The sequence below is a fragment of the Zonotrichia leucophrys genome, chromosome 29 (genome assembly GCF_028769735.1).
Source record: "Zonotrichia leucophrys gambelii isolate GWCS_2022_RI chromosome 29, RI_Zleu_2.0, whole genome shotgun sequence".
NCBI lineage: Eukaryota > Metazoa > Chordata > Aves > Passeriformes > Passerellidae > Zonotrichia > Zonotrichia leucophrys.
The window spans coordinates 1,905,906-1,927,511 of record NC_088198.1 but is presented as its reverse complement, the minus strand read 5'-3'; the positions used below and the strand labels follow the sequence as shown (position 1 = coordinate 1,927,511).

General features: G+C 56.1%; 2 protein-coding genes across 3 annotated transcripts; one reads left to right on the top strand and one right to left on the bottom strand.

The window, feature by feature from the left end:
• Positions 1–526: 526 nt before the first annotated feature.
• Positions 527–16,720, bottom strand: PRIM1 (DNA primase subunit 1). 2 transcript variants are annotated; one of them, XM_064734754.1, is made up of 12 exons: positions 16,556–16,720; positions 15,071–15,222; positions 14,888–14,994; positions 14,733–14,806; positions 12,049–12,185; positions 10,843–10,901; positions 9,470–9,630; positions 8,023–8,244; positions 6,703–6,772; positions 5,042–5,127; positions 3,825–3,923; positions 527–676 (listed from the first exon to the last, which is right to left on the bottom strand). In XM_064734754.1, exons 1-12 carry the CDS (start codon positions 16,656–16,658, stop codon positions 657–659), a joined length of 1,290 nt encoding a protein of 429 aa, XP_064590824.1. In that variant the 5' UTR covers positions 16,659–16,720; the 3' UTR covers positions 527–656. The 2 variants fall into 2 exon arrangements, with proteins under 2 accessions (XP_064590824.1, XP_064590825.1); XM_064734755.1 differs by having other exon boundaries at positions 9,470–9,579; positions 16,556–16,717.
• Positions 16,721–17,251: 531 nt separating this feature from the next.
• On the top strand, positions 17,252–21,538 carry LOC135459106 (retinol dehydrogenase 16-like). The gene is made up of 4 exons (XM_064734759.1): positions 17,252–18,072; positions 18,753–19,011; positions 20,812–20,975; positions 21,130–21,538. The coding sequence occupies exons 1-4, from the start codon at positions 17,757–17,759 to the stop codon at positions 21,345–21,347; spliced, it is 957 nt and encodes a 318-aa protein (XP_064590829.1). The 5' UTR covers positions 17,252–17,756; the 3' UTR covers positions 21,348–21,538.
• The last annotated feature ends 68 nt before the right edge of the window (positions 21,539–21,606 follow it).

Here is a 21,606-nt window from a genome sequence, read left to right as displayed (position 1 = left end):
CAGGTTTAGGGGGTCCAGGCAGGGTTATGGGGTCAGGGCAGGGGGTCCATTCAGGATTAGGGGGTCCAGGCAAGTTTAGGAGGTCAGGGCCAGGTTATGGGGTCAGGACAGGGGGTCCAAGCAGGCTTAGGGGGTCCAGGTGGGATTAGGGGGTATGGACAGGGGGTCCGTTCAGGATGAGGGGGTCAGGACAGGTTTAGGGGGTCCAGACAGGGTCCATTCAAGATTAGAGGGTCCAGGCAGGATTATGGGGTCAGGACATTGGGTCAGGGCAGGATTAGAGGGTCAGGACAGGGTCCAGGTGGGGTTTTGGGGTCAGGACAGGGGGTCCATTCAGGATTAGGGGGTCAGGACAGCTTTAGGGGGTCAGGCATGATCCAGGCAGGGTTTTGGGGTCAGGACAGGGGGTCCAGGCCGGGGATTGGGGGCAGTGACCCCACACTGCACATCAGGGACCCCCTCCCCACCTCCCCCCCACACTGAGGGGACCCCCACCCTCCTCAGCACAGCCCAGCCCAAAGCTGACAGAAACATTTAATGGTTTTTGTGTAAAAAAAAAAACAGTACAAAAGGTACAAAAACAGGGCAGGGATGGGGGCCTGGGGACCCCCAGGGCCAGGGGAGGTGACAGTGACAACACCGGCAGCGTCCAGGCCTCAGAAATCTCCTTGGAGATCTGCAAAAAAAAAAGGAGAAATTGAGAGGTTTTTCCAGATAAAATAAAAATATCGGAGCAACAACCACTGCTCAGCTCCTTCCTTGTGTCCCTGTCTGTCACCAACCCTCAGTGGTGGCCCCACAATGGGACAGACCCCAAATCTAAAGGGACAGGCCCCAAAATGCAATAAAATAACCCAAAATCCAGAGGGACAGGCTCCAAATCCCACAGGACAGACCCCCCAAAATTCAATGAAAGACCCCAAATCCAGAAGGACAGACCCTAAATCCAACAGGACAGACCCCAAATCCAAAGGGAGGCCCCAAATCCAATGGGACAGGACCCTAAATCCAGAGGGACAGACCCCAAATTCAACAGAACAGACCCCAAAATTCAGAGAGAGACCCCCAAATCCAACGGGGCAGACCCCAAAATTCAATTAAGACCCTGAATCCAATGGGAGGCCTCCAAATCCAGAGGGACAGACCCCCCAAAATTCAATGAAAGACCCCAAATCCAGAAGGACAGACCCCAAATCCAATGGGAGGCCCCAAATCCAATGGGACAGGACCCTAAATCCAGAGGGATGGACCCCCAAATCCCACAGGGCAGACCCCCAAAATTCAACGAAAGACCCAAAAATCCCACAGGACAGACCCCAAATCCAACAGGGCAGACCCCCAAAATTCAATAAAATATCCCCAAATCCCACAGGACAGACCCCAAATCCAACAGGGCAGACCCCCAAAATTAAAGACGCCCAAATCCCACAGGAGCCCCCCAAGCCCGTTCTCAGAGGCAGAGGCCCCTTTTGGGGTGGTTTTGGGGTGGTTTTGGGGTGGTTTTTGGGGAGTTTTTTGGGGTGGTTCTTGGGGTGGTTTTGGGGCGGTTTTGCGGTGGATTTTGGGTGGTTTTGGGTTGGCTTTTTGGGTGATTTTTGGGGCTGTTTTTGGGGTGGTTTTTGGGGCGGTTTTGGGGTGGTTTTGGGTTGATTTTTGGGATGGTTTTTGGGTTGGCTTTTGGGGTGTTTTGGGGTGGTTTTGGGGAGGTTTTGGGATGGCTTTTGGGCTGGTTTTTGGAATGGCTTTTGGGATGGTTTTTGGAATGGTTTTGGGGAGGTTTTGGGGTTGTTTTGGGATGGTTTTTGGGGTGGTTTCTGGGGTGGATTTTGGGGTGGTTTTGGGGTGGTTTTGGGGTAGTTTTGGGATGGTTTTGGGGTAGTTTTGGGGTGGTTTTGGGGTGGTTTTGGGGTGGTTTTGGGGTGGTTTTGGGGTGAATTTTGGGTGGTTTTGGGGCAGTTTTGGGGTGGTTTTGGGGGTGTTTTGGGATGGTTTTGGGGTGGTTTCTGTGGTGGTTTTGAGGTGGTTTTTGGGTTGGTTTTGGGGAGGTTTTGTGGTGGATTTGGGGTGGATTTTGGGAGGTTTTGCGGTGGGTTTGGGAGGGTTTTTGGGATGGTTTTGGGTGGTTTTTGGGTGTGATTTGGGGTGGTTTTTGGGATGGTTTTGGCGTGGGTTTTGGGTGGTTTTTGGGGTGGTTTCTGGGGCAGTTTTGGGGTGGCTTTTGGGGGTGGTTTTGGGGTGGTTTTTGGGATGGCTTTTGGGATGGCTTTTGGGATGGTTTTAGGGTGGTTTTGGGGTGGTTTTGGGGGTGGTTTTGGGGTGGTTTTGGATGGTTTTAGGGCGGTTTTGGGGTGGATTTTGGGTGGTTTTTGGGGGTGTTTTGGGGTGGTTTTGGGGGTGGTTTTGGGGTGGTTTTTGGGATGGTTTTTGGGGTGGTTTTGGGATGGTTTTGGGGTGGTTTCTGTGGTGGTTTTGTGGTGGTTTTGGGGTTGGTTTTGGGGAGGTTTTTGTGGTGGATTTGGGGTGGATTTTGGGTGGTTTTGGGGTGGTTTTGGGGGTTTTTGGGGTGGTTTTGGGGTGGTTTTTGGGGTGGTGTTTGGGATGGTTTTGGGATGGTTTTAAGATAGATTTTGGGGTGGTTTTGGGGTGATTTTTGCAATGGTTTTGGGGTGGTTTTTGTGGTGGTTTTTGGGGTGGTTTTTGGGATGGTTTTTGGGGTGGTTTTTGGAATGGTTTTGGGGTGATTTTTGGGGTGGTTTTGGGGTGGTTTTTGGGTGGTTTTGGGGTGAATTTTGGGGTGGTTTTGGGGCAGTTTTTGGGGTGGTTTTTGGGGTGGTTTTGGGATGGTTTTGGGATGGTTTCTGTGGTGGTTTTGAGGTGGTTTTTGGGTTGGTTTTGGGGAGGTTTTTGTGGTGGATTTGGGGTGGATTTTGGGTGGTTTTGGGGTGGTTTTGGGATGGTTTTTGGGGTGGTTTTGGGTGGTTTTTGGGGTGGATTTGGGGTGGTTTTTGGGATGGTTTTGGGGTGGTTTTTGGGATGGTTTTGGCGTGGTTTTTGGGGTGGTTTTTGGGGTGGTTTCTGGGGCAGTTTTGGGGTGGTTTTTGGGGTGGTTTTGGGGGGTTTTTGGGATGGATTTTGGGGTGGTTTTTGGGGTGGTTTTGGGGTGGTTTTGGGGTGGTTTTGGGGTGATTTTGGGGTGGTTTTGGATGGTTTTAGGGTGGTTTTGGGTGGATTTTGGGTGGTTTTTGGGGTGGTTTCTGGGGTGGTTTTGGGGTGGTTTTGGGGTGGTTTTGGGGTGGTTTTTGGGATGGTTTTTGGGGTGGTTTTGGGATGGTTTTGGGGTGGTTTCTGGGGTGGTTTTGGGGTGGTTTTGGGGTTGGTTTTGGGGAGGTTTTGTGGTGGATTTGGGGTGGATTTTGGGTGGTTTTGCGGTGGTTTTGGGGTGGTTTTGGGGTGGTTTTGGGACGGTTTTTGGGATGGTTTTTGGGATGGTTTTGGGGTGGTTTTTGGGTGGTTTTTGGGGGGGTTTTTGGGGTGGTTTTGGGGTGGTTTTTGGGGTGGTTTTGGGGTGGTTTTTGGGATGGTTTTTGGGATGGTTTTGGGGTGGTTTTTGGGATGGTTTTTGGGATGGTTTTGTGGTGGTTTTTGGGATGGTTTTTGGGGTGGTTTTTGGAATGGTTTTGGGGAGGTTTTGGGGTGGTTTTGGGGTGGTTTTTGGGGTGGTTTTTGGAATGGTTTTGGAGTGGCTTTGGGGCAGGTTTTGGGGTGGTTTTGGGGTGGTTTTTGGGGTGGATTTTGGGTGGTTTGGGGTGGTTTTGGGGTCCCACCGCTGCGGCGGATGCGCTCTCCCCGCCGGGCGCTCTCCAGCCCCTCCACGAACTGCTCCAGGAGCCGCACGAACGGGGCCAGGCTGGTCCTCCTGTAGTCTGGAGAGAGTGGGGAGGGGGCGATGGGACCCCAAACCTCCCGCCATGACCCCCAAAACCACAGCCATGATCCCCAAAACTCAATCCCTAACCCCCAAACCCCATCCCTGACCCCCAAAAACCACCACAGCCCTGAGCCCCAAAACCAGTCCTGACCCCCAAACTCACAGCCCTGACCCCCAAAACCACAGCCCCAACCCCAAAACCCCAACCTTGACCCTCAAACCCACAGCCATGATCCTCTAACCCCATCCCTGACCCCCAAAACCACAGCCCCGCCCCTCAAAACTCCGTCCTCGACCCCCAAAACCACAGCCATGACCCCAATCTCTGATCCTAACCCTCAAAACCACAGCCATGACCCCCAAAACCCCATCCCTGACCCCCAAAACCCTGTTCCCGACTCCCAAAACCCAACCTTGATACCCAATCCCCAACCCTGACCCCCAAAACCCCAACCTAGACCCCCAAAATCCCAGCCTTGAACCCCAAATGCCATCCCTGACCCCAAAACCCCAACCTTGACCCCCAATCCCTGACCCTAACCCCCAAAACCACAGCCTTGACATCCAAAACTCCATCCCCAACCCCCAAAACCACAGCCTTAACTCTCAAACCCTGACCCTACCCCCCAAAACCCCAACCTAGACCCCAAACTCCCAGTCTTGATCCCCAAACCTCAACCATGACTCCCAAAATCCCAGCCTTGAACCCCAAAATCTCAACCTTGACCCCCCAAATGCCATCCCTGACCCCAAACCCCAACTCTGATCCCAAGCCATGACCCCAAACCCCACCTCTGACCCCAAACCCTGACCCAAACTCCATCCCTGACCCCAAACCCTGACCCAAACTCCATTCCTGACCCCAAACCCCAACCCCCGACCCCAAATCCCAAACCCTGACCCCAAACCCCACCTCTGACCCCAAACCTCATCTCTGACCCCAAACCCTGACCCAAACTCCATCCCTGACCCCAAACCCTGACCCCAAACCCCAAACCCTGACCCCAAATCCCAACCCCTGACCCCAAACCCCAAACCCTGACCCCAAACCCCAACCCTCGACCCCAAATCCCAACCCATTAACCCAAATCCTGACCCCAAACCCCCCCTCACCCCTCATGCGCCGTTTGGGCTCGGTGTCCCCCCCCTCGTCCTGCTCGCCATCGCTGCCGGCCGCGTCCAGCTCCTGGCACAGGGACCTGGCACGGACAGACAGACGGACAGTGGAGACAGACGGACGGACAGACAGGGCAGGGGCAGGGTTAGGGTGAGGATTAGGGTCAGGGTAGGATTAGGGTCAGGGTCAGGATCAGGGTTAGGGTGAGGATTAGGGTCAGGTTTAGGGACAGGGTCAAGATAAGGGTCAGTGTTAGAGTTAGGGTTGGGTTTAGGGTCAGGTTCTGGGTTAGGGTTAGGGTAGGATCAGGGTCAGGGTTAGGGTTGGGGTTAGGTTTAAGGCTAGAGTTTAGGGTCAGGGTCAGGGTTAGGGTGAGGATTAGGGTCAGGGTAGGGTTAGGGTCGGGATCAGGATCAGGGTTAGGGTGAGGATTAGGGTCAGGTTTAGGGCAGGGTCAGGGTCAGGGTTAGGGTGAAGGTCAGGATCAGGTTTAGGGTCAGGGTTATGGTTAAGGTTAATATTAGGTTTAGGGTAAGGTTTAGGGTCAGTGTTAGAGTTAGGGTCACGGTTTAGGGTCAGGGTGAGGATTAGGGTCAGGTTTAGGGACAGAGTCAAGATAAGGGTCAGGGTTAGAGTTAGGGTTGGGTTTAGGGTCAGGTTCTGGGTTAGGGTTGGAGTTAATGTTAGGGTTAGGGTCAGGGTAGGATTAGGGTCAGGGTTAGGGTTGGGGTTAGGTTTAAGGCTAGAGTTTAGGGTTAGGGTGAGGATTAGGGTCAGGATAAGCACCAGGTTTAGGGTAGGGTTAAGGTCAGGGTCAGGGTTAGGATCAGGTTTAGGATCGGGGTTAGGGTTTAGGGTTAAGGTTAATGTTAAGTTTAGGGTAAGTTTTAGGGTCATTGTCAGATTTGGGGTTAGGGTCAGGGTCAGGGTTAGGGTCAGGGTCAGGGTTCAGGTCAGGGATAGGGTGAGGATTAGGGTCAGGGTTAGGGTTCAGGTCAGGTTTAGGGCAGGGTTAAGGTCAGGGTCAGGGTTAGGGTGAAGGTCAGGGTTAGGATCAGGTTTAGGGTCAGGGTTATGGTTAAGGTTAATATTAGGTTTAGGGTAAGGTTTAGGGTCAGTGTTAGAGTTAGGGTTAGGGTTAGGGCTAGGGTCATGTCAGGTCAGGGTGAAGGTCAGGGTTAGGATCAGGTTTAGGGTCAGGGTTATGGTTAAGGTTAATAATAGTTTTAGGGTAAGGTTTAGGGTCAGTGTTAGAGTTAGGGTCACAGTTTAGGGTCAGGGTTAGGGTGAGGATTAGGGTCAGATTTAGGGTAGGGTTAAGGTCAGGGTTAGGGTTTGGGTTTCACTTTAGGGTTAGGGTTTGGGTTTAGGGTTTTGTGTTAGGGTTTGGGTTTAGGGTTTTGTGTTAGGGTTTGGGTTTAGGGTTTTGTGTTAGGGTTTGGGTTTCAGTTTAGGGTTAGGGTTAGGGTTTAGGGTTTTGTGTTAGGGTTTGGGTTCCAGTTTAGGGTTAGGGTTTTGTGTTAGGGTTTGGGTTTCTGTTTAGGGTTAGGGTTTGGGTTTAGGGTTTTGTGTTAGGGTTTGGGTTCCAGTTTAGGGTTTGGGGTGTTCTGGGGGGCTCTGGCAGCCCCAGGACCCCCCAGTGCTCCCAGTGACGCACGTGATGGTGGGCACTGAGAATGGATCAAACTCATCCAACTTCTGCAGGTCCAGAGGGACTGAAATGCGCCCTGAGACACAGAGAGAAAATGGGGTTTAGGGTTTTTTGGGCTTGGACATGGGGTAACTGACAGGTGGTTTAAAAATTCGTGTTTTGTTTTTAGTTTTATGTGAACAGTGGGATAACACAGATGTTATAATGAACAATTACAATAATAATTCCAATTAATAAAAATAACAATATTTATAAAAATCAGAATCACAATCTATGGTAATTTATAATAATTATCATGTAACATTAATATAATAATTAAGAATATTCATATTAGTATAGTATTAAATAATTTAATTTAATATATGTGGTGCCCACCTATTTGGGGTCCCACCTGTTTGGGGGTCCCACCTGTTCTGGGTGCCCACCTGTTCTGGGTGCTCACCTTTTTTGAGGTGCCCACCTGTTCTGGGTGCCCACCTATTTGACGTGCCCATTTGTTTTGGGGTGCCCACCTGTTTTGGGGTGCCCACCTGTTTTGGGGTCCCACCTGTTTTGGGGTGCCCACCTGTTTTGGGTGCCCACCTATTTTGGGGTGCCCACCTGTTTTGGGGTGCCCACCTGTTTTGGGATGCCCACCTGTTTTGGGGTGCCCACCTGTTTTGGGGTGCCCACCTGTTTGGGGTGCCCACCTGTTTGGGGTCCCACCTGTTTGGAGGTGCCCACCTGTTTGGAGGTGCCCACTTGTTTTGGGGTGCCCACCTGTTTTGGGGTCCCACCTATTTGGGATGCTCACCTGTTTTGGTGCCCACCTGTTTTGGGGTGCCCACCTGTTTTGGGGTCCCACCTGTTTTGGGGTCCCACCTATTTGGGGTGCCCACCTGTTTTGGGGTGCCCACCTGTTTTGGGTGCCCACCTGTTTTGGGGTGCCCACTTGTTTTGGGGTCCCATCTGTTTTGGAGTGCCCAGCTGTTTTGGAGTCCCACTTGTTCTGCAGTGCCCACCTGTTTGGGGTCCCCACCTGTTTGGGGTGCCCACCTGTTTTGGGGTGCCCACCTGTTTTGGGGTCCCACCTGTTTGGGGTCCCACCTATTTGGGGTCCCATGTATTTTGGTGTGCCCACCTGTTCTGGGTGCCCACCTGTTTTGGGGTCCCACCTGTTTTGGGTCCCACTTGTTCTGCGGTGCCCACCTATTTGGAGTGCCCACCTGTTTTGGGGTGCCCACCTGTTTTGGGGTGCCCACCTGTTTGGGGTGCCCACCTTTTTTGAGGTCCCACCTTTTTTGGGGTGTCACCTATTTGTGGTGCCCACCTGTTTTGGGGTCCCACCTGTTTTGGGGTGCACGCTGAAGGGGCTCTTGAGCAGGTGGCCGAGCCCTTTGCTGACGTTGCAGTCCAGGCGGGGGAAGCAGAGCTGCAGCATCACCTCCCACTCGGGGTGCCCGGCCCGGCCCCGCTCCCGCTCGCGCTCGGCGCGGGCCCGCAGCAGCTCCCAGCGCTGCACCGAGTCCTTCTTGCGGGGAAACTCCGCCTGCAGCGGCTCCCGCAGCTCTGACGGCCGTCAAGGCTCACACGGGATCGCTTTTACCCTTCCAGGACCCCTTTTACCCTTCCAGGAGTGCATTTACCCTTCCAGGATCACATTTACCCTTCCAGGATCCCATTTACCCTTCCAGGATCCCATTTACCCTTCCAGGAGTGCATTTACCCCCTCAGGATCCCATTTACCCTTCCAGGAGTGCATTTACCCTTCCAGGACACCATTCACCCTTCCAGGATCTGTTTTACCCTTTCCAGGACCCCATTTACCCTTCCAGGATGCCATTTAGCCTTTCCAGGATCCAATTTATCCCTCAGGATCGCATTTACCCTTCCAGGATCCGTTTTACCCTTTCAGGAGTGCATTTACCCTTCTAAGAGCACATTTACCCTTCCAGGATCCATTTTATCCTTCCAGAATCACATTTACCCTTCCAGAATCACATTTACCCTTCCAGGATCCAATTTACTCCTCAGGATCCCATTTACCCTTCCAGGACCGCATTTACCCTTCCAGGACCCCATTTACCCTTCCAGGACCGCATTTACCCTTCCAGGATCTGTTTCATCCTTTCCAGGGTCTCATTTACCCTTCCAGGACCCCATTTTAACCCATGCTTCAACCCCATCTTAAACCTCAAGTTTTAACCCCATATTTTAATTTTAACCCCACAGTTAATTTTAATCCCACGTTTTAAACTCATATTTTAAACCCCATATTTAACTTTAACCCCATACTTTAACCCCATTTTAACCCATATTTTAATTTTAACCCCACATTTTAACCCCATATTTTAATTAATTTTAACCCATATTTTAATTTTAACCCCACATTTTAACCCCATATTTTAATTAATTTTAACCCATATTTTAACCCAAATATTTTAGTTTTCTCCCCATAAGGAAGGATACCCTCAGGAGCAGGCCAGCACCTCGTCCCATCTCTTGGGAAATTTTAATCCCACGTTTTAACATCATATTTTAACCCCATATTTTAATTTTAACCCCACATTTTAACCCCGTATTTTAACTTTAACCCCATACTTTAACCCCATTTTAACTTATATTTTAATTTTAACCCCACATTTTAACCCCATATTTTAACCCCATATTTTAATTAATTTTAACCCATATTTTAATTTTAACCCCACATTTTAACCCCACATTTTAATTAATTTTAAACCCATATTTTAATTTTAACCCCATATTTTAGTTTTCCCCCCACAAGGAAGGATACCCTCGGGGAGCAGGGCCAGCACCTTGTCCCACCTCTCGGGGCTGCCCAGGATGTCCTGTGCCAGCAGCGCGTGCCGCTCAAAGTACTGCTGCACCACGGCCACCGAGCGCCTGGCACGGGGACACGGGATCAGGGACACAGGGCTCAGTGCCACCGAGCGCCTGGCACAGGGACACAGGATCAGGGACACCAGGGACAGGCTCAGTGCCACCCAGTGCCCATAGGGACAGGGACAGAGAGCTCAGTGCCACCAGTGCCCACAGGGACAGGCTCAGTGCCACCAGCGCCAGCTCAGTGCCACCGAGCGCCTGGCACAGGGACACAGGATCAGGGACACCAGGGACACCAGGGACACCAGGGACAGGGACACAGGGCTCAGGGACACCAGGGACAGAGGGCTCAGTGCCACCAGTGCCCATGGGGATGGGCTCAGTGCCACTGACAGCCTGGGGACAGGAACAGAGGGCCCAGTGCCACCAGGGACAGAGGGCTCAGTGCCACCAGGGACACCAGGGACAGAGGGCTCAGTGCCACCGAGCACCTGGGGCCAAGGGGATAGAGGGCTCAGTGCCACCAGTGCCCATGGGGACAGGGACAAAGGGCTCAGTGCCACTAGTGACACCAGGGAGGGCTCAGCGCCACGACATGCCATGGGAGTCACAGGCTGGGACAGGACAGGGCTCAGTGCCACCTGGGACAGAGGGCTCAGTGCCACTGAGTGCCTGGGGACAGGGACAGAGGGCTCAGTGCCACCAGGGACAGAGGGCGCTCAGAGCCACCACAGGGACACAGGGCTCAGGGACACCAGTGCCCACAGGGACACAGGGCTCAGTGCCACCAGGGAGGGCTCAGTGCCACTGAGTGCCGGGGGACAGGGACACAGGGCTAGGGACATCAGGCCCATGGGGACAGGGACAGAAGGCTCAGTGCCACCAGGGAGGGCTCAGTGCCACCAGTGCCCATGGGGACAGGGACACAGGGCTCAGTGCCACTGACAGCCTGGGGACACAGGGACAGAGGGCTCAGTGCCACCAGAGACACCAGTGCCCACAGGGACGGGCTCAGTGCCACCAAGTGCCTGGGGACATGGGGACACAGGGCTCAGTGCCACCTGGGACAGAGGGCTCAGTGCCACCAGTGCCCACGGGGACAGGCTCAGTGCCACCGAGCGCCTGGGGACACAGGGGACAGAGGGCTCAGTGCCACCAGGGACGGGCTCAGTGCCACCAAGAGCCTGGGGACATGGGGATAGAGGGCTCAGTGCCACCAGTGCCACCAGGGACAGGCTCAGTGCCACCAGTGCCACCAGGGACAGAGGGCTCAGTGCTCTGGGTCAAAAAAAAGTAAAACTTCTCTGCCAAATCCTCACCCACCTGATGAAGGGGTGCACGGGCTGGGCCAGGCTCACCTTCTTCACCGTGTCTGCTCCGCCCTGGGGGACAGGAGGGTCAGGTTTGGGGAGGTGGGCAGGGCACCCCAAACCCACCTGCTGCAGGGTGAGGGGGTGCTGGGCACCCCAAACCCACCTGCTGCAGGGTGAGGGGGTGCTGGGCACCCCAAACCCACTTTCACCCAGATCAGAGGTACCCAAAGCCCCATAAATCCATTTTCACCAGGGTCAGGGGTGCCCAAATCATCACAAACCCATCTTAACCAGGATCAGGGGTACCCAAACCCACCTTGACCAGGCTCAGGGGTGCCCAAACCCCTCCAAACCCACCTTGACCAGGCTCAGGGGTGGGCAGGGGGTGCCCAAACCCACCTTCACCAGGCTCAGGGGTACCCAAACCCCCCCCAACCCATCTTGACCGGGCTCAGGGGTACCCAAAGCCCCATAAATCCAATTTCACCAGGCTCAGGGGGTACCCAAACCCCCCCAAACCCACTTTCCATAGGCTCAGGAGTACCCAAATTCCCCCAAACCCACCCTGACCAGGCCCAGGAGTACCCAAACTCCCCAAACCCACCTTGACCAGGCTCAGGGGTACCCAAAGACCCATAAATCAAATTTCACCAGGCTCAGGGGGTACCCAAACCCCCCCAAACCACCTTGACCAGGCTCAGGGGTACCCAAACCCACCTTCACCAGGCTCAGGGGTACCCAAACCCCTCCAAACCCACCCTGACCACGCTCAGGGGTACCCAAACCCCCCAAACCCACCCTGACCAGGCTCAGGGGTACCCAAACCCCCCCAAACCCACCTTCACCAGGCCCAGGGGTGCCCAAACCCACCTTGACCAGGCTCAGGGGTACCCAAAGACCCATAAATCCAATTTCACCAGGCTCAGGGGGTACCCAAACCCCCCCAAACCCACCTTCACCAGGCTCAGGGGTGCCCAAACCCCCCCAAAATCCACCTTGACCAGGCTCAGGGGTGGGCAGGGGGTGCCCAAACCCACCTTGACCAGGCCCAGGAGCACCCAAACCCACCTTCCATAGGCTCAGGGGGTACCCAAACCCCCATAAATCCAATTTCACCAGGCTCAGGGGGTACCCAAACCCCCCCAAACCCACCTTGACCAGGCTCAGGGGGTACCCAAACCCACCCTGACCAGGCTCAGGGGGTACCCAAACCCACCTTGACCAGGCTCAGGTACTCCACAGCCGCTGCCCTCAGGGCTGGGGACCATTTCCTGACGTGGTCGTCGCACACCCAGCAGTGCACACCCCTCCTGCCAGAGTACACCCACAGGCGGTGCCGCACGCCCAGGTCCTCTGTGGGGGCACACACGGGGTTTGGGGGGGCACACGTGGGTTTTGGGGGGCACAGGTGGGGTTTGGAGTGGGCACAGATGGGTTTGGGGGGCACAGGTGGGGTTTGGGGGGCACAGATGGGGGCACTGATGTGTTTGAGGGAGCACAGGTGGGGTTTGGGGGGCACAGATGGGTTTGGAGTGGGCACAGATGGGGTTTGGGGGGCACACGTGGGTTTTGGGGGGCACAGATGGGGGCACTGATGTGTTTGAGGGAGCACAGATGGGTTTGAGGGAGCACAGATGGGGTTTGGGGGCACAGGTGAGGTTTGGGGTGGGCACAGATGGGTTTGGAGTGGGCACAGATGGGTTTGGGGGAAGCACAGATGGGGTTTGGAGTGGGCACAGATGGGTTTGGAGTGGGCACAGGTGGGTTTTGGAGGGCACAGATGGGTTTTGGGGGGCACTGATGTGTTTGAGGGAGCACAGATGGGTTTTGGGGGGCACAGGTGGGGTTTGGAGTGGGCACAGATGGGTTTGGGGGGCACAGGTGGGGTTTGGGGTGGGCACAGATGGGTTTGGAGTGGGCACAGATGGGTTTTGGGGGGCACAGGTGGGGTTTGGAGTGGGCACAGATGGGTTTGGGGGAAGCACAGATGGGGGCACTGATGTGTTTGAGGGAGCACAGATGGGTTTTGGGGGGCACAGATGGGTTTGGGGGAAGCACAGATGGGTTTGGGGGAAGCACAGATGGGGTTTGGGAGGCACAGATGGGTTTGGAGGAGGAAATATGGATTTGGGGGGGCATAGATGGGTTTTGGGGGCACAGATGGGGCTTGGAGTGGGCACAGATGGGGTTTGGGGCAGCATAGATGGGTTTGGAGGAGGAAATATGGATTTGGGGGGTATAGATGGGTTTGGGGGGCATAGATGGGTGTGGAGGGGCACACATGGGGTTTGGGGGGGCACAGGTGGGGTTTTGGGGGGCAAAGATGGGTTTTGGAGGGGGGACAGATGGGTTTATATACTGTAAATACCTTAAAACTAATAATTTAAAATTACCCTACTACAATACATCTTTCACAGTCCTATTCTAGTTATTCCATAGTTCTTTTTCTCCAAAATATCTAATCTTATATACAAGACCATCCTTTAAAACTTATTTCTAATTCAATTTCTCTCTCAAACATCTGTCCTATTCCATAACATTTCTAAGTCAACATTCCTTATCTCAGAATTTACATACAAATACACACTATGTGAACCTTCTATCAAACTTTAACAATTTCCTACAAATCCATTTCCCACAGAGGGGGTCAGGCTCTTTCCCCAGGCAGCCCTGACAGAACCAGAGGACACAGCCTCGAGCTTTGTCAAGGAAAATTTAGGTTGGATATTAGGAAAAAGTTTTTTTACAGAAAATGGGATAAAATTCTGGAATGTTCCGCCTGGGGAGATGGTGGAGTCACCATCCCTGGGTGTGTTTAAAAAATGATTGGACGTGGCACTGGGTGCTATGCTTTAGTTGAAGTATTGGGGCTGGGTTGGACTTGATGACCTTAAAATTCTCTTCCAAACTGGTCATTCTATGAATTCTGTGAATTTTGGGAATTCATAGAATTCACAGAAGAAGAATTCCAGGGGAGGTGGTGGAGTCACCATCCCTGGATGTCTTTAACAAATGATTGGACGTGGCACTGGGTGCTATGCTTTAGCTGAAGTATTGGGGCTGGGTTGGGCTTGATGACCTTAAAATTCTCTTACAGCCTGGTCATTCTGTAAATTCTGTGAATTTTGGCAATTCCCAGGGACCAGGGAGGTGGTGGAGTCACCATCCCTGGACGCGTTTAACAAAAATTGGACGCCGCACTCAGTGCTATGGTTTGGTTGAGGTGTTTGGGCTGGTTTGGGCTTGATGACCTTAAAGTTCTCTTCCAAACTGGTCATTCTATGAATTCTGTGAATTTTGGGAATTCATAGAATTCACAGAAGAAGAATTCCAGGGGAGGTGGTGGAGTCACCATCCCTGGATGCGTTTAACAAAAATTGGACGCCGCACTCAGTGCTATGGTTTGGTTGAGGTGTTTGGGCTGGTTTGGGCTTGATGACCTTAAAATTCTCTTACAGCCTGGTCATTCTGTAAATTCTGTGAATTTTGGCAATTCCCAGGGACCAGGGAGGTGGTGGAGTCACCATCCCTGGGTGTGCTTAAAAAATGATTGGACGTGGCACTGGGTGCTATGGTTTGGTTGAAGTATTGGGGCTGGGTTGGACTTGACGACCTTAAAATTCTCTTCCAAACTGGTCATTCTATGAATTCTGTGAATTTTAGGAATTCACAGAAGAAGAATTCCAGGGGAGGTGGTGGAGTCACCATCCCTGGATGTGTTTAACAAAAATTGGACGCCGCACTCAGTGCTATGGTTTGGTTGAGGTGTTTGGGCTGGTTTGGGCTTGATGACCTTAAAATTCTCTTCCAAGCCAGTAATTCTATAAATTCTGTGAATTCTTTGGGGTCTGGCATCACTGTGGGTCCTGGACAAGCCCCGTTTCTCCCCAAGCCCCTCACCCACGAGCGCGCGGTCGATGATGCGGACGGCGATGGTCATCAGCGTCCAGCACTTGGAGCAGATATCAGCCGAGCTGGGGGCAGAGTGAGGGGGCTCAGGTGGACACCCCACACCCCTGAACCCCCTCCCAGCCCCCACAACCCCCCCAAAAAACCTGCAGCACGTCCTGACATCGTCATAATCCGTCATGTCAATGTCAAACACCAGCTCCTTCTCCTGCGGCTGGAAGGCTCCCAGGTGCACCGTGTTGTGCTGGTTGGGCTGCAGGAGGGACAGGATGGGCTCAGCGTGGCCAGAGACCCCCGCAGACCCCCCCAGCCCGGCGGTCGGGACTCACCCGGTGGGAATAGACAGCGCCGATGTCGATTTTGTAGGGGTTGATCTTCTGCAGTTCCCGCTCCAGCTCCTGGGGGCTGCTGAAGGACTGGAAGCGCAGGTAGACATCGTCCCGCAGGGTGAAGGAGAATTCCCGCAGCTGGAAGTTCTTCACTGCAGGGATGGAGAGGGTCGGGGGAGGTCAGTGCCATCCTAGAGTCACCCCCAGACCCCCCCTTCCCTGCTCCTCCCGGTGTCCCGGTCAGAGCATCCACCCACCGCCCGTCCCGGCATCCCAAAGTGCGCTGGGACCGGGCATCGGGGTGTTGCTGTCGGGTATCGGTGCCCCCCGCCCGGTATCGATGCCTCCGCTCGGTATTGATTCCCCCAGCCCGGTATCGGTGCCCTCCACCCGGTATCAGTGCCCCTCCGCCCAGTATCACGGCTCCCGGTAGAACCCCCTGCCCAGTATCGATTCCCCCAGCCCGGTATCACAGTCCCCGGTAGAGCCCCCTGCCCGGTACCGGTGCCCCTCGCCCGGTATCGGTGCCTCAGCTTGGTATTAATTCCCCCATCCCATATCGGTGCCCCCCGCCCGCTACCACGGTCCTTGGTAGAGCCCCCCGCCCAGTACCGGTGCCCCTCGCCCGGTATCGGTGCCTCAGCTTGGTATCAATTCCCCCAGCCAGTATCGGTGCCCCCCGCCCGGTACCGGTACCCCCGCCCGGTATCACGGCTCCCGGTAGAACCCCCTGCCCAGTATCGATTCCCCCAGACCGGTATCACGGTCCCCGGTAGAATCCCCTGCCCGGTATCGGTGCCCCTCGCCCGGTATCGGTGCCTCAGCTTGGTATCAATTCCCCCAGCCGGTATCGATTCCCCCAGCCCGTATCGGTGCCTCCCGCCCGCTATCACGGTCCTTGGTAGAGCCCCCCACCCGGTACCGGAGCCCCCTGCCTGGTATCGGTGCCCCCCGCCCGGTATCACGGCTCCCGGTAGAACCCCCTGCCCAGTATCGATTCCCCCAGCCCGGTATCACAGTCCCCGGTAGAATCCCCTGTCCAGTATCGATTTCCCCCAGCCCGGTATCACGGTCCCCGGTAGAATCCCCCGCCCAGTATCGATGCCCCCAGCCCGGTATCACGGTCCCCGGTAGAATCCCCTGCCCAGTATCGATTCCCCCAGCCCGGTATCACAGTCCCCGGTAGAATCCCCTGCCCGGTATCGGTGCCCCCCGCCCGGTATCACGGTCCCCGGTAGAACCCCCTGCCCGGTATCGATTCCCCCAGCCCGGTATCACGGTCCCCGGTAGAATCCCCCGCCCGGTATCGGTGCCCCCCGCCCGGTATCACGGTCCCCGGTAGAATCCCCTGCCCGGTATCGGTGCCCCCCGCCCGGTATCACGGTCCCCGGTAGAATCCCCCGCCCGGTATCGGTGCCCCCGCCCGGTATCGCCGCATCTCCGACTCTGCCCCCCCCCGCCCGGTACCGGTTCCTCCCCGCTCACCGCCGCCGTAGCTGAGCCAGCGGCCGTAGGGGCCGTGCGGGAAGAGCCGCCGGTAATAGACCGGGAGCAGCTCGGGCAGCGCCGCCGGATCGAACCCCGCCATGGCGGGAACGGAGCGCCGGGAGGCGGCGGGAAACGGCGGCGCGGGACCCGGGGGCTGCCGGGAGTTGTAGTCCGGCCTCGGGCCGAGGGGGCGGGGGCACCGGGAACCGGGGGAGTGGGAGGAGAGCAAAGCACCGGGGAGGTCCCGGGGGGACCGGGGGCTCCCGGGACCGGGAGGGTGGCGGGGTGCTGAGGTGCGGGGATATCCCGGGGTCCGAGGGGGTCCCGAGGCGGGTGGGAACCGGGCGGCTGAGGTTAGGGAGGATTTTGGGGTCCTGCAATGTCCCGGGAGCGCGGAGGTCCCGGGGTGTCCCGGTGGTCCGGGGGAACCCCGGGATCCGGAGAAATTCGGGGGCGTGGGGGTCCGGGGGAGTCCCGGGGTTCGAGGGGGTTCGGAGGCGGGTGCGAGCCGGGGGGCTGAGGTTAGGGCGGATTTTGGGGTCCTGAAATGCCCCGGGGCGGGTGGGTCCGGTAGAACGGAGGCCCCGGGATGTCCCGGTGTCCGGAGAAATCCGGGGGCATGGGGGTCCGGGGGTGTCCCGGGATCCGAGGGGGTCCCAGGTGGGCCTGTCCCGAGGTCCCCGGACACGTGGTCCTGGTTTGTCCCGGTGTCCGGTAGACCCGGTGGTGCTGAGCTCCGGGGGGATCCCGGCTTTCGGGGTGATTCCAGGATCTGAGAGGATCCCGGGATAGCCCCGTGATCCGGAGGGCTCCCGGGGATGTTCCGTGCCCCGGGATGGTCCCGGGCTCCGTGGGCTTCCCGGGACGGCACCGCACCGATGCGGGAACCCGCGGGCGCTGCCCCGCTGCCGTTAACGATTCCCCGCAAGAGCGAAGCCCCGGGACACATCCCGGGACACCGCCCGCGGCCCGGCGGGCTCCAGGCGGCAGCAGCGGGACGAGCCCGTGAGAGGACGGGGCGGAGCCGCTCCGGCATCCCGGTAGCGCCCGGAGGCCCAGCGTTATCACCGCGATCTGCCCCGGGATCCGCAAATTAATTATTAACAGCGCCCGGAGGGAAAGGCCAAGGTCAGGACAAACGTCTCCGGCTCGCGTCCTACTCCCCATCCCGGTACCGGCACCGGTGCCACCGGGCAGGATGTGGCTGTACGCGGCGGCCGCGCTGCTGGCGCTGCTCCTGCTGCGCCGCTGGCACCGGGAGCGGCAGACGGTGCCGCGGCTCTCGGAGAAGCACGTGCTGATCACGGGCTGCGACAGCGGCTTCGGGAAGCTCCTGGCGCGGCAGCTGGACCGGCGCGGGCTGCGGGTGCTGGCCGCCTGCCTGACGGAGAGCGGCGCCGCGCAGCTGCGGGCCGGCACCTCCGAGCGGCTGCAGACCGTGCTGCTGGATGTCACCTGCAGCGAGAGCATCGCCCGTGTCACCGCCTGGGTGCGGGAGCGCGTGGGGGACCAAGGTAAAATGGGGTCGATATCCTTCTTGTCACCCTGTTGTCCCCTCTTGCTTTCCATGCCAGGCTGAGGGGCAATCACGGCTCTGTAATTAATTCCTGTCGCTTCTCTGGCGACATCCATCTGCCATTGGCTCCTGCAGGCAGAGAGTTCAGCTTTCAACCCTTTCCCCCCTGAAAATCAGCTAATTAAGACATGATTACCCCAACAGCTCTCCTGCCACCTTGCCCACTCAACACAGGTGAGGCTGGCACAGGGCTGTGGGCTTTGGGACTGTGGCAGATATCTTCTATGAAAAATCCTTTCTTTAGGCCTGAGAAGCTGAGAGGCCTCAGGAACAAAACGTAAGCAATGGTTATCTGCTGCTGTGGAATGCAACAGGTGGATCTTTAATTAGTCTATGTTAGATGTTCCTAATTAATGGCTAATCACAGCTTAGCTAGCTCGGACACAGAATCCAAGACAGAGCTTTTGTTATCATTCTTTGCTATTCCATTCTTTGCTAGCCTTCTGAGGAAATCCTTTCTTCTATTCTTTTAGTATAGTTTTAATGCAATATATATAATAAAATAATAAATCAAGCCTTCTGAAACATGGAGTCAGATCCTCTTCTCTTCCCTCAACCTGAGACTCCTGTGAACACCGTCACACGGAACAGCCCCAACTCACCCCATCCCCTCTGCAGGGCTCTGGGGGCTGGTGAACAACGCAGGCATCGCCATCCCCACCGCCCCCAACGAGTGGCTGAGCAAGGAGGACTTTATGAAGGTGCTGGATGTCAACCTGGTGGGGCTGGTGGAGGTGACGCTGAGCCTGCTGCCGCTGGTGCGGCGGGCGCGGGGCCGCGTGGTCAACGTGTCCAGCGTGATGGGCCGCCTGTCCTTCTTTGGTGGAGGCTACTGCATCTCCAAGTACGGCGTGGAAGCCTTCTCTGACAGCCTCAGGTAAGTCTGGATCAGCAGACTTACAAGTTCTACATCATGATTTCCCGACTTGTTTTTCTGGACTTTGGTGCAGCTGTCAGCTCTAACCCTCACACAGCCGTGACCGAGCACAGGTCGGTCTTGTCTCTGCTGCTGAAGTGAGCAGCTCCTGAAATGGAGCCTCTCCTGTGGACATTGGCCCTGTCCAAGATCCTGCAGGACGTGCCCCTGCTGCCCTGAGCTTTGCTTTGTTCCCTGCATATCCAGATGTGGCAAACATTTGCTGGCACAGCATCTCAGCCACGTGCCAGGCTGGCACAGAGTCCACTGGCTCTGCTCCACACCTCTGGCATGAGGGAGATGTGGGCATGGAGCCTCACCCATGGACATTGGCCCTGTCCAAGATCCTGCAGGACATGGCCCTGCTGCCCTGAGCTTTGCTTTGTTCCCTGCATATCCAGATGTGGCAAACACTTGCTGGCACAGAATCCCAGCCACGTGCCAGGCTGGCACAGAGTCCACTGGCATGGTCAGGGTCTGCTCCACACCTCTGGCACGAGGGAGATGTGGGCATGGAGCCTCTCCTGTGGACATTGGCCCTGCTGGCCCAAGCTCTGCTTTGTTCCCTGCATATCCAGATGTGGCAAACATTTGCTGGCACAGCATCTCAGCCACGTGCCAGGCTGGCACAATGTTCACTGGCATGGTCAGGGTCTGCTCCACACCTCTGGCACGAGGCTGTACCCACGGGAAATGCGGGCATGGAACCTTTCCTGTGGACATTGGCCCTGTCCAAGATCCTGCAGGACATGGCCCTGCTCTGCTGAGCTTTGCTTTGTTCCCTGCATATCCAGATGTGGCAAACACTTGCTGGCACAGCATCTCAGCCACGTGCCAGGCTGGCACAGAGTCCACTGGCTCTGCTCCACACCTCTGGCATGAGGCTCCAAGCCATGGGAGATGTGGGCATGGAGCCTCAACCCATGGACATTGGCCCTGTCCAAGATCCTGCAGGACATGGCCCTGCTGCCCTGAGCTTTGCTTTGTTCCCTGCATATCCAGATGTGGCAAACACTTGCTGGCACAGAATCCCAGCCACGTGCCAGGCTGGCACAATGTCCACTGGCATGGTCAGGGTCTGCTCCACACCTCTGGCACGAGGGAGATGTGGGCATGGAGCCTCTCCTATGGACATTGGCCCTGCTGGCCCAAGCTCTGCTTTGTTCCCATCCAATCCAGATGTCGCAAAGATTTGCTGGCACAGCATCTCAGCCACGTGCCAGGCTGGCACAATGTTCACTGGCATGGTCAGGGTGTGCTCCGTGCCTCTGGCACGAGGCTGTACCCACGGGAAATGAGGGCATGGAACTTTCCCTGTGGACATTGGCCCTGTCCAAGATCCTGCAGGACATGCCCCTGCTCTGCTGAGCTTTGCTTTGTTCCCTGCATATCCAGATGTGGCAAACATTTGCTGGCACAGCATCTCAGCCATGTGCCAGGCTGGCACAGAGTCCACTGGCATGGTCAGGGTCTGCTCCACACCTCTGGCATGAGGCTCCATGCCATAGGAGATGTGGGCATGGAACCTCCCCTGTGGACATTGGCCCGGCTGCCCTGAGTTCGCTTTGTTCCCAACCCATCCAAATGTGCCAAATGCTTACTGACACACCATCTCACCCATGTGCCAGGCTGGCACAATGCCCACTGGCATGGTCAGGCTCTGCCCCACACCTCTGGCACGAGGCTCCATGCCATGGGAGTTTTGGGCACAGACACCCTTGGGTGCTGCTCCCGTGTCCCACAGGGCTCAATCCCTTCCAGGATCGAGATGCACAACTTCGGGGTGAAGGTCAGTGTGATCGAGCCGGGCTACTTCAAAACCATGATCACCAACGTTGAGAACCTGGGGAATAATTTTCAGGCCTGCTGGGAGAAGCTTCCTGCAGAAATCAAAGAGAGTTATGGGGAGAGTTACTTGAGGGACTGTAAGTACCTCCCCCAAAAGCTGAGTGATTCTTTTGTCTCCTGACACAAGGAGTCCCATGGGGGTCCCATGGGGGTCCCACTGCCCCAAACCCCCCTGGAGCCACCTGGCTCTGCCCAGCTCCAGGATCTCAGTGGTGTTTTCTGCCTCTGCAGTTGTTTCCCTGCTCAAGCTGATGCAGAAGGGCTACAACAGCGACCTGTCCCTGGTCACCAACTGCATGGAGCACGCTCTGACCAGCCTGCACCCCCGTAGCCGCTATTCCGCCGGCTGGGACGCCAAGCTGCTCTACCTGCCCCTCAGCTACCTGCCCTCAGCCCTCACCGACGCCCTGTTCACCACGCTCTACCCCAAATCTGCTGGGAAAGCCTGAGGCGGGCTTGCAGCTGGCAGCCAGATCAGAGTGAGACCCAATAACGCACAGCTGGATCCAGAATTGGCTGCCACACTGAATTTGTAACTGCATTTATGACTGACCCTCTGTGCCCTGCTCATAGATGGGTTTGTCCTGAATAAATTTTGTCCTGTCCCCTCCTGGCTGAGCGTGGTGTCACTCAGGCTGTGCCTGGATGCTCTGGCTCTTCCTTTGAGCACCTGCTGCATTCAGGATCCAGCCCTGGAAAGTTGCCAGG